Source organism: Anabrus simplex, chromosome 1, assembly GCF_040414725.1.
Source record: "Anabrus simplex isolate iqAnaSimp1 chromosome 1, ASM4041472v1, whole genome shotgun sequence".
Lineage (NCBI taxonomy): Eukaryota > Metazoa > Arthropoda > Insecta > Orthoptera > Tettigoniidae > Anabrus > Anabrus simplex.
Window position 1 is genome coordinate 413,069,617 of NC_090265.1, and position 13,202 is coordinate 413,082,818.

The 13,202-nt window shown below is 38.0% G+C and overlaps 1 protein-coding gene across 1 annotated transcript in view; it reads left to right on the plus strand.

Annotated features, from left to right (window-relative positions):
- Positions 1-3,163: 3,163 nt before the first annotated feature.
- The window catches only part of LOC136866731 (enhancer of rudimentary homolog), a 52,855-nt gene continuing 42,816 nt past the window's right edge, over positions 3,164-13,202 (plus strand). The window contains exons 1-3 of the mRNA XM_067143843.2: positions 3,164-3,321; positions 3,506-3,593; positions 10,880-11,000. Of these exons, the coding sequence (XP_066999944.1) occupies positions 3,319-3,321; positions 3,506-3,593; positions 10,880-11,000 (212 nt within the window). The 5' untranslated portion in view covers positions 3,164-3,318. The remainder of the gene's footprint in view (positions 3,322-3,505; positions 3,594-10,879; positions 11,001-13,202) is intronic.

Below are 13,202 nucleotides of genomic sequence, written 5' to 3' on the forward strand. Positions count from 1 at the left end.
GTTTATACACAGGTTCGACCGCATCTAATCTTGCAGACCATCTTGTATTGCTTTCAGGTTTCAATGTCGGTGGCACATATTTTCGGAGAACTTCCCAGCGTGAAGTTGAAGCCGCAAAGAAAGAATACATACTGTTAAAAGTTCCGAAAAAATTCTGAGCCTCAATAGTATCACTGGCCGCATTAGTAGCAACTAAATTGAGGGAGTGAACAGCAAATGGGACAAAATATGCTAGCTCTTCTCCTGAAGTAGTCTGGACTGAACTCCTTTACACTTCCCGGCCATATTTGTCCCATTGTCTTAGGATTGGCCTCTACAGTTACAAAATGAAGTATTAAAGAATTGTCATAAAGTCCGATAAGGCACAATTAATTCATCTCTTCCCTAATGTGCTATAATTTAATTATCGAAATAAAAATTAATATTTCTTACCTGATTTTTCTTTTGAGCCATCATCTTCATTAACATTAGGTTTTTTAAAAATGATTCTAATTTTGGAGTTTGTGACAGCACATCGCTTTCTTTCTTCCTTTTTTCTTTGGCAAGTTTTCTATACTCGGCTCCACTGAGTCATTTTCTGCCATCCATAATTTGGAAACTGATAAAAACGCAGCTCAAATTGTACTGAACAATTCCATTTTCCGAACGCTGATAAACGGTAACACGAATAACTAATCAACATTCCGAACACTAATAACTAAATACTAAATGCAAATAAAATAAAACAACTGTCGGTTCGTATCAACACCACTGCCTGCTCGATCTGCATCCGATGGCAGCTTATACTGCCTGCTCATTCCATATTCAAACGTGTAACACGACTTACAAACAATCTGCCGTTAGATCGCAGCACCAGACGTACCCAATTATCGCGTGAATACAGATAGATAAGCATACAAGCAACATTTAAAATCTGAAAGTGACAGAAATATTAAAGAATTGTACGCATAAAGTGGTGCTCTAGGGAGTGATAGCTTCAGGACTTTTCGAGAAAGAGATTTCGACGAACAAGAAAACCTGGACACTTTGTCTGTATGGTACTTCCGTACATTATAGGTAGAGGTTTCACGAATTTTATCACCACAAGTTCCTGGTGCTTACTGTTACTAAAACCCTTTAAAATCTTACAGTGGCACAAAGAGGGTAGAACATAATTTTTAATAGACTGGAGCAGACTTGCAGATTTCTTGCAGTACGAGAGAGCCGCCTCAACAAATTTCTGTAGCCCCATAATTAGGCCAATTAATCGTTGTTGGGGATAGCGCAGGCCTCCGCTATCCGACTGTCTGATTAAGTTCATCAACGGGGATGCATTAACTGAGGTGGAAATGTTACTCAAGCACGTGCTGCATTGTTTTTTCTTCGATTAAACGCACTAAATAACCACACACTAATGCATGGGAAGCAGTTTCCAAAGTGACACACACCGACTCAGGGTGCTCACGAACATCCTCCAGTAAATCAAGTACGTACTCAGCGGGCATCACTGGTTCTGTTTCGTCAAGTCCGGGAGAGGATACTGAGGCAGAAAATTTTGAATTTTGCTTATTTAGCACCATCGGTGGACATTAAAATACCGGATTTCAGAATTATTTTTATAGAATTCCGAGTAGCCCGGGAGTCAGTCATGGCATTGCACCCTCCTCCCATTCTTATAGAACTAAACATGGCTTCAACTGGATCTCCTGAAAAAGCCCGTGTCATGGAATGAAATACCACGGCATTCTGGTTTCCCTTTCTTTGATTTGCAGAAAGGCACGCAGCAGTAGACCATTTTCACTGTAAACAAATACAGTACTACCCTATTTCCCGCTATTTCAATCCGTCAGTTCAGGAGCCGGTTGGTGCTGCCACCTGCTGTGTGTATTTGTAAACGAAGTGTTTCATTTAGTGCCATGTTAAAATGTTGTAATGAGCAGGCAGTATAAGCAGCCATCGGATGCAGATCGAGCAGGCAGTGATCAACACACGCAGACAACAGTGTACGGAGGCTACACGTGTAGCCCTCGATAACGACAACGATGACTGCAGGTGTCTGTTTAGTTTACTGTTTATTGGACGCCTAAAGGGGGTGAGATAGATAAGATGCTCGCGCATCGCGTCAAGTACAGACTGTTTTCGAGCCCGACCCTTCTGCCTAGCGCTCAGGCTACTAATTATTCATATCAGTAGTAGGCATAACAGTATAAGACTCACTATAGACCCTGAATTACGTTAATTCTTGTGTCGTGTCTTATAATGAAGAAAATAACTTGGTATACAGTCTCAGTGTAATAAAGTTGATGGATTGGGAAACAAAATTAAATAAAATTAAACAATATTAATTGTGGTATTATTATTTTAAAAAATTAAATAACTTACTATGCTTTTTAATATACTTTTCAAATTTTGCCGCCCCCTGAAATCTGCCGCCCGGGGTACGTGCTCCCTCTGCCCCGCCAAAGTTCCGGGCCTGTGAGGGACCATTACCCACCCAAAGGAGCTCATCCACCCTAAGATGTTGTAAAGAGTGTTAAGACCAGCCGCCCAACACACTGCGTTTATACGCTGGCTGTACGGTCGACTCCATTATCGTAGCAGGATAACCTATGTGTTATTAAAACTTCAAATTATAAATGTGAATATTATCTTTCCCACTTCTAATGTCGCCAATCTTCCGAAAAATACTACCCGGCATTGTCATCATATCAACTAGAGATATTTCCATTCTGGCCGCTCGTGTCCAAAGTGTTACAATTACGATATAATTATGCTCGTTCTTCCTGTGACTGAATCATAGATACAAGTTACAGATATTGTGAAATACCATTTAAGCTCATCTCTAGCATACCATACAAACAAGGCCGAATCACATATAAAGAAGTTTAAGAATAGTGTCTATTAAATTTAATGGAGTACCAGACACGTGCACGTGCCTCATAGGAATTTTTTTCGAGAAACATCCAAGGGGAGGTCCGGAAGAATCTTCGAAAAGGCGGTGAGAGGTTTCATGCAAAGTCTGAGGGCATTTTCAGACATAGACCATCATATTTTATTTAACTATTTTCTGCAAGCGGGTCTGCGTATTTGGTGAAATGAAATAGGCATGTCCCTTTGAGAACTATTTTTTATATAGAGCTTCCATGACGTTATGATCCTGTGATTGGCTGTTGATTCCGGCGGTTGGATACATAGCTCCGTTCGTTCATGGTTGTCGGCCTTCATTCGGATTTTCGGAGCATTGAGTTATTTTCGGAGGTGTTTTGTGGTGCTTACGGCAGTTGGCTTTGTGGCTTTGTTTCTGATTTCCTCGGATTTATATTTATATTTTATTAAAAAATGGTGAGTGGTGGAGTTATATCTCAATTATTGAATGAGCAAGTTCTTATGCCGCCTAATACCTGTTAATGTTCAGTGTTGTTGTTAGGGAACGTGTTTGATGCATTTGTTGTCAGCTGCTTGCTTTGTTTAAGTAGCGTGCTTCAACCTGGAAATATGTTTTTGTGATTTCATAATTCATTTTCAGTCTCACACCATTTTGCTGATCCAACCTGCATCCAAACCAGAGACAAGGACATTCTCTGATTATGAATCGGTCAATGAATGCATGGAAGGTATGTATTTTGGCTGTTTTATTTATGGAATGAAGAGAAGATCTGTCCGTTTTTCAATTTGTATATGATTGGTTATGGTATTTATCTCCGAAATTCGTCTTCGACGTTTGTTGGACAGAAATAGGTCTAGAGTTGGAGATTCTCTTCTTCAAGGGATCCGAGGGATATCTACTAGAACCTCAACTCATATTTTACTATTCTGTATTATGCACGATCTTAATACCGGTATTGAAATAACAGCTATGTTATCGTAATCCATGATATACAAAAATATATAGATCATATGTATTCTTCATATAATGGCCTTTGACTGCAGTAAGTCTATAAGGCAATTATGGATAGCATTTTGGGAAGGCTTGGAACAAATTGTGTCCCTCCACTTCATTAACTTCTGCAGTTAACAGGGCTTCTTTTGAAGTGTAATGGATTTAAATTTTTAAAAATATTAGCTGTACGATTGATTGTGTAGTAATTGGTACGGAACTTCTATCGTTTACAGCTCTGTCTGGAGTAGGTATGTGGATTATTTTTTATTTCAACCGTATCCGCAACATCGCTATTGTTTATGGTTATGTTACAGAATGCTACGTCTTTAAAAATGTCTGCAAGTTTCAAAATATTTTAAATATACTCCACTCATGAATTTTAATTCAGAAAATTAGGAACTCCTATACTGTGTCTCAAATCTTATGGTAGATACTCCTTTATAGGACGGAGTACCAGTAGTGATTTCTGTTTTACCTGTTGGTTAACTATTTCTGTTGACAAGTGGATTTCTTCCTGTCACCGTTACTTAAGTCTGCTAACTACTCTTTACTTGGCATTACTTTAAACACACACGGCATTAAAATAAACTAACCCTACACAGTAAAATTGTCACAGATGTGTGTATTCCCATAGAGTTGATCTATTTTCCACGTTTTTGTTCCAAATACTGAGATTTAGCTAGAGAGATTGCTAGCATTATTCCATTTTTGTTATAAAAGTTCCATTGACCCTTTGTGAAAGATGGGTTACGATTCCAACATGGTGCGTTTCGGATGGCATCTCAGCATGCTACGAAAGGTGGCCAACTTAGGAATTAGTGACTGAACCACTTTCTCAAAGACCTGCCAGGTCTTTAGTAGCTACCCACAGTTTGTAACATTATAAGGAAGTGAAAATAATGTAAATATTACTTGGAATTCCTTTTAGACGAGTGATGTGTTCATTGTGATGTCTAGGAACCCACCATCCCGTCCCAGAAGTAAATTTACTTTTATAACCTAATAAAGAGCAGCATCTGCCATTGTCCATGGCCAAAGTAGCTATTGGTCAACATGAACAGAATGTGACATCATTGCCATCAATGCTGATAATTAGATTGCGTTGCCAACCCTGCACAAACAAAAACACCATGTGAAGGAAACAATGTGAAATACACAACAGCAATAATTTAATATAATACTTAATGCAGTGGCGGATACAGGGCTGTGGCAGCCTTGAGGAATTCGTGCAACCTTCCACTTATGGAAAGACACTTCTTGTTCTTTCTTGAACTCATTGTGTTGCTTAACCCTAGAATCATAAACTACGCAGCCCTGTAGTTTCCGCGGGAATTTCCAGACGCTAATGACCTGTGCTTTCCCCCCTCCATCTAATCTTTCCCAGCTATCAACAATAAGTGCTGACCTTGGTTTCAAGCATAAAGGTCCAGTTGTTTGTTCACTGCAATATGACCGTCGTCTGAGAGACGAAAGTTTATGATTTGTGAAAGTGTTCGTGATTTGCGATAGCTGTAAATAGTGTGAATATTTGGTTTATTACAGTAATGTTTTTTTGTACTAAATACGTAAGCTTAATAGGATACTGAAATGGAAAATCTAGCGCACGATGATGAATTTATAGCAGCAGTTCTTTCTGAATTAGACAGAAAACCACTCTCTTCAGGAGACATTAGTGGTAATGTGTGTCGTGAATGAAATTGAATAGGGATTCAGCAAGATATCTGAGGAAATGCAGTGTCCTCCTGCCGAACCCTGGAACGGAATAGCTGCCATACTTAAAATGTCACCACCGATTTTCTATATCTTGCATATGCACAGCAGGGCGATTATCGGGCATTACTGTTCTGTTCCCCGTATGGACGTGACCACTCTTTATGATGTCAGCAAACTAAACAGAATGATTTACGCAATCATACGCCTTCCAGCAGTCTTCCGGGCAGTATCCAGCCCTTTATGACTTGGAGCAAATTCTGTTTGCCCTTCCTCTCCACAGGTACAACAATTTTACTTTTTATAATTCTCCCTCTCCATGCTTCCAAAACACTACTGTCTTGTCTACACGTCTCCCCATATTCAATTTCCTTTTTTCAAACTTACTCTCGTTAGTTTCAACAATGGTACCAGGCCCACCTATTTTTTTTTATTTAGCCCCCACCTACCCATTCTACACACACCTTGACAGATGCTCGGCCAATCAGCTGTTGTTTTGGTACAAAAACCCAACTCGAGCTTCACAATAGGACCCAGCTGTTTTGGTTGAATACAGTACATTGTATTTACAGTCGAGACTCGATAATTTGACACTCGTTAATTTGAATCTCTCGATAATTTGAAGTTTTCTCCTTGTCCCTTTAAAAATACTCGATAAATTGAAAAAATCAATGTTATTTGGTCCCCTCGGTAATTTGAAGTTGAAGGAATGGCATCTTGCTCGCCGACATTCTATAATTTGAAGTCAGGCTTCCCTACTCTCCATAATTTGAAGTCGGTGATTACAGTATGTATTATCGTGCACAGACCTGTCGTTTGTTTACATCGATAATGAGATGTATGAGTGAGTTTGCAGTCGTGCGTCTTCTTTCAAACGTTAAAGTGTGGTACAGTATGCTAACGTTTGATTTGTGTAATTTTTAACCTTAGAATCATAAAGTCCCTCCAGTGTAACACGAATCATAAACTTTCGTCTGTCAGACTACCTAAAAGAAAAGCACTTTAATATGCATAAACCCAACATTTTACACGAAATACAAAATATTATACTTAAAACTATCACATGTAGTGATGACAATACACTCTGGTCAGTTTTTCTTCAATAGGCACATTCAATGCACTGTTTTGCCTGGTGATCAAGACAAGTGCCTTCGGCATGTCTTACAAAAGAGTCAGGTCATTCTTCATTTATTTGATGGACAAAACGCACAAATTATTCTTCCTTCAGCAGTACCTGATTGAGGCTCTTGAGGAATGCCATCTTTTCCATGAATTTCAGCGATGGTCCTCTTCAGGCTGCGCCTCAAAGTTGGTGTCTGAAGTCTCTCTTGCAGCTTTGGAGCCATTAGCATTTCGGATATATCCTTTGCAAACTCTCTCCTTGAAAGTGGCTTTTGGCCTTTTTCAACCATCTTATGCACATAAATAATGTATCCATTGACAAGTGATGTATTAATCATACAATAAAAGATACACATTGGCCATCTTCTTGTTTTTCTTGAAGTGGACATCAATGTTGACATTTCATCGAAATTGTCCACGGCACCTTGAGTCCCATTGTAGTCTTCCGCCATATCTGGTTTCCCACTGGCTGCTATTGTTCCTACTTCATGGCATGTAGAAAGAAGCATTACATTCTTGTTTGATTTTCCTTTGTAGGATTCCATTGTTTTTATACCATTATAACAAAACATGGAGGACCCAAGCTTTCTTACTTTGACTGTTTTCATCTCTGGCGGTATCTGTGGTTTGTCTTTTCTCATTGTTCCAATGACTGTCAGGTTACTGTCGCAATGCAGATAATCAGCCAAAAGAATTATTGAGGTGAACCAATTGTCGGTCGTAATATTTCTGTTTGATCCATGTATTGCCCGGGTAATTTCATTCACGACACACATTACCACTAATGTCTCCTGAAGAGAGTGGTTCTCTGTCTAATTCAGAAAGAACTGCTGCTATAAATTCATCATCGTGCGCTAGATTTTCCATTTCAGTATCCTATTAAGCTTACGTATTTAGTACACAAAAACATTACTGTAATAAACCAAATATTCACACTATTTACAGCTATCACAAATCACGAACACTTTCACAAATCATAAACTTTCGTCTCTCAGACAACGATCATATTGCAGTGAACAAACAACTGGACCTTTATGCTTGAAACCAAGGTCAGCACTTATTGTTGATAGCTGGGAAAGATTAGATGGAGGGGGGAAAGCACAGGTCATTAGCGTCTGGAAATTCCCGCGGAAACTACAGGGGTGCGTAGTTTATGATTCTAGGGTTAAGCAACACAATGAGTTCAAGAAAGAACAAGAAGTGTCTTTCCATAAGTGAAAAAAAGCGTGTGATTCAAGCTGTGGAGGATGGACAATTAAAAAAACATGTCGCCAAACAGTTCGGTATTTTACCATCAACATTGTCGATGATTTTGAAAAATAAAGATTTCATCACCGAAAGTGCCTTAAGTGCGAGTAGAAAAAGGTCACGTCAGGGTGAATTTCCCCGTTTTGAAGAAGAGTGCTTGCTTAAGTGGATTTGTCAGTGTAGAGGACAAAACGTTCCCCTGGGCGGTTTCATGTTGAAGGAAAAAGCCAAGTCTTTTGCGCAGTCTCTCAAGATTAAAGGATTTGCAGCAAGTGAGGGGCTGTTATCATATTTCAAAAACCTACACGCCATCACATTTAAAAAGATCTGTGGAGAGAGCGACAGCGTGGATAGTTCCGTTTGTTCCGAATGGATTGACGAACTAAATGAACTTTTGAATGGCTATGACCCAAGGAACATATTCAACACAGATGAAACCAGGCTTTTTTATAAATGTCTTCCTGATCGCATCCTGACGTTCAGAGACGAGAAGTGTCATGGAGGGAAACTGAAGGAAAGAATAACTGTCCTTGTAGCATGTAACATGGACGCATCTCAAAAGTTGAAACCACTCATTATAGGGAAATCTGCCAAACCACGCTGCTTCGAAGGAATAAAATCGTTGCCCACAGCTTATCGGTCAAACAAAAAAGCATGGATGACGACAGAGTTGTTTAATGAATGGCTGACCTCGGTTAACAGTGACATGAAAAAGGAAAAACGCAGAATCTTGCTGTTTTTGGACCACTGCACCATGCATAATAACCCACCACCATTAGACCACATAAAATTGATTTTCTTTCCACCCACAGAGCATGTCCTGGGAAATGTTTGAAATACGTGCTAGAAGTTGTACCCCTGACACACTGGCTCAACTTCGGGCTGCGCTCAAGGCGGAATGGGAGTTCACATCATGAGAGAACGTTCGCTATTGCATCCTGAGCATACCTGATCGAATGACAGATGTAACAGCGGCTAGATGTGGTAGTACCATTTATTGAGGCAATGGAAATGTGTTGAAAACTTGTTAAAAATGGACTCCATACGAAATTGTGCAGAGCTCCAGGTTTTGACATTTCCACATTCGTGTTGATGGACTGTTGTGATTGTCACGAACAATGTTTCTCAGTTATTGAGCTGAAACATTTTTTATTGGGCTGTTTAATTTACAATACATTGCTATATTTTTGTAATGTCAATGGCAAATTCCAGATTATCCGGGTGCGAATTATCCGGTTTGTGGGTTATCTGTACCCCACCCCCTGCCGTTCCCTGAGGTTTATTGTATTTTTATTTTATTTCCTTCATTTTTGTCACAGCACTTTAAATACATGTTGAACTGCGTGCTTGAAATTGGAACGCTATATCGAGTGCAAGTGTGCTTTGTTCAAGAACCAAACACTAAACAATGCTCTGTATAACAGTTCTCTTTTGGTGTTCTGTGATAGCAGCCATGGCTATGAAGTGGAAGAAAGTACTTTTAATTTTAAAACTAAAGCCTGAATTAATCAAAATGTTCGAGAAAGGAGAATCAGTAAAGAAATTAGTGAATGATTATGGGATTGGTGTTCGTACAGTTAAGATACGTTCCAAATAGCAAACAGAAACTGTTAGAATTCACGTTTTGTACCTAAAGTGTTCTACGTAAGTACAGTAGAACCCTGTTTATCCGAAATAAAGGGGGCGGAGCCACTACTTTTTTTTTTGGATGACACGTGGTAAATATTTTCGGGAGTTAAATATCGAAATAAAAATGCATAAACTTTGTTAAGCAAAAGTGCATAATGAATATTAACATTAAAATATTTACATAATGTCACTCATAATATAAAATCAAGTTATTTTCTTTTGAATTTTCTTGGTGAAGTGCTGTCGCGCAGCTGTGTCGCGCCACCGTTTAATCAACAATACATCACCTGGTGTAGATTCATCGCTTTGTTCGCAAAGCAATCTGAAATAATAAAACAGTTTTTTATACTACTGAACTGAATACTGTAGACAGTAATTTTATCACAGGACTCTAATTAAAGCGTGTGGTACTGTATTTTAATAAAAATTTGAAATCAATCTTACCTCCAATGCATTAAATCCATTATCTAATGTAACTTGATTCTCAGAACTGCTATTGTCAAGAAGGTCGGAGTCGTCTGCATAATCTTCATGGCGAATAATACACTAATACCGATGATAACACAGTAATAATAATAATTCCTGTTTGTTCAAGAGAAATTGTGTCCTGGAACGAACTATGGGTTAAGAAACTGTTTTGTTTTTATGCTACACGTGCATTCTGGCTTAAGTCGCCATGTAAAAGTAGGGTTTGCCTAGTAGCTCTCAGCACATATAGCAAGAGAATTACTCATCTTGATGGCTAAGAACGAGAGGGTAAAAACAAAATATTAAAAACAACTTTGCCAGAGCATTTTGGTTAAGTGGGGTTCTACTGTAATTTTTGAATAAGTGTTTATGGAATGTGTTAATTGACATTATTGCATTTTCAAACAGTATTGTATGTTGTGTATTATTATAAGTTTAGTTGTGCATTAAAATGCACAAAATCGTATTTTCAGTGCAAATTTGTCTGGTGATTATCCCAGATAATCAAGAGTTGTATTTTAATTTTACCAAGTTTCAAGTGGACTAAAATAAAATTTTGTCTGAAATGCTTTTTTTTTTTTCAGTAAGTGTAGTACTATGAAATGCTTAGTTTTGAATCTTCATTGATAAAGATCAGTTGCTCATTGTAAAGGTAAATGAGCATCTGTCCTACAACTGTTAGTGAATGAGGTTATAAAGAGTAAAAATGTCGTATTCTGCTATTTATTCTGTGCACGATTTATAATGTACATAAAAATCATATGAATTGTTCATAGCCCTCTTGTCTTCCAAGGACATTTGACAAGTTTTCTAACTATGTATACACATTTAATTTACTTTCAGGAGTGTGCAAGATCTATGAAGAACATCTCAAACGTCAGAATCCTAATACACCGTCCATCACTTATGATATCAGCCAGCTGTTTGATTTTGTAGATCAGCTTGCTGATTTATCATGCCTCGTGTAAGTATTTTTCCAGTTTTTTCATTTTTCTTTTTAGTGTACCTTTGTATTTCTTGTGCAGTTTCTGTCAGTGCAGCGAAAATTTAAAATTTGCAATGCTCTCTGGCACATTTCTTTTTAACATCTTAATCTGTCGTGGCTTTGAGAGTTCAAACAGTTTCTGCTTTCATGCCGAGGCTTTGCATATTATTATTTTGTTGGATTATCTCGTACTGCTATGACAAATAGGGTGCAAACATTGAATAACTGAGCTGCACTGCTAGTGTGGTGTCAGCTGATCATACCTTGCACTTAAACTTAGAAATACAATCTTATGTGGTATTGTTTATCAATCACTTCATTATTATCCAATGTTAATTGCTCATACAAATATGGAATCAGCAAACTGGAATTATTTGAACAATATGAATTATCCTGGAATGATGTCCCCTTTTCCAATTTCTTCTATTCGCAGTCATTATCAGGAACATTGCCGTTACAAACAATATCACGATAAATCGCAACTTGCTCCAAATCTAGCATTTCAAAAACAGTTTCGAACTCTGTGTTGTCAAACATGTCATGGCGCTGTAATGTAATGCTGTCAGTGCCTACCAGAAGAAAATAAAATAGTACAAATTCACTGAGCGAGTTGGCCATGCAGTTAGGAATGCGCAGCTGTGAGCTTGCATTCGGGAGATAGTGGGTTCGAACACCACTATTGGCACCCCTGAAAATGGTTTTCCATAGTTTCCCATTTTCTCACACGGCTGCTTTCTTCCAACTTCTAGCTCTTTCCTATCCCATCATCACCATAAGACGTATCTGTATTGGTGTGACTTAAAGTAAAAAGTATACATTCATTTGTTTGAGGTCACAAGATTATAACAACGCGGAGAATCAAGTCTTTTAATGTATGGTACCGTGCATATTCTTAGGAAAAAATTCACTTAAACATGAAGAAAAGTACAAAAACAAAATACAGTATAACCCCAATTTTATATGATCTCGATTTAGCATAAACCCGCATTTAACGGGGAAAATTAAATTATTAAATTATTCTTGTTTTAATGTTCAAAAATTAAAGTCCCAAAAATTATTCCATAAGAGGAATGCAATTTTATCTTGCAGTGTAAAGTAATTCACATTGGGGCAAAAGCCACATTTAGCGTAAGGAAATGTTTCTATTCTCAAGTATTTTTTCTATTCTTTAATGGTTATGGGGCATTAAGAACCTGGGAAAACGATGCTAAGGATGATTCAAGGTAGAAGAGGAATTTAGAGCGCGGGCACTTAGAACTTAGGGCTAAAGTGAGGTGTCAGACTTGGACACACATCTGACTTCGCCTGCTCTAGTACAGTAGAAAAGAACCCCATTCTAATGGCAATATTTAGCGCTTCAAGAATTTCTATAATAATTTGTGCAATATTGTTCAGTAACAATGAGAACCCATTTTCTGAATTATCAGTTATTATGGGCAAATTCGGGCACGTTAGGTTTTTAGTTATAAATGTTCATACTGTACTCCAGCGTTTATATTGAATGTAATTGATCATCTTCCGTATTGCACCGTATCCTGTCTTTAGATCCGACTCGGGGTGGAGAGCGTGCAGTAACATCCGATAAATGGGCAAAGCAAATTTTAACTAAACTTCTGCTAGAGAGTATATTGACAGGATAAATGGTGATATATCTTGAAATGAGAACATAGAATAAGGGGTAAGATGGATTTTTTTATCCATTAAAAACGTAAAAAATGGTCCATGCTAACTTGAAATATGAATAAACATATCGACCTCAATTGGTCGTAAAATTGCGATATACGGATAAATGAATACTTACATCGAAAAAAATAACGAAAGGTAAATAAATGCGGGCAACGACCCCGAATCAATTTAAATTACAATGTCAATTTTCAAGGGAAAAACGTTGATCATTATGTATGAATAGGTAATTGCGCTAGATAAGTATGGATATCCATATTTACCCATGGGCATCGACGAAGGTAAATCGTTCATGTTATGAACCGGGAAACACTAATACATTGGTACAATAGCTATAACACTATATTTACATTCCGGCGGTTCCCTACTCTAGCTTAAAATTAGCACTGAATCTACATGAGCCCGTGCTCATACAAAAATATACCAGGCAGAACTGGTTATCAGTAAAACTCGGCTAACGAGCTGATAATCCCAGATTTAACAGTACGTGACAACACC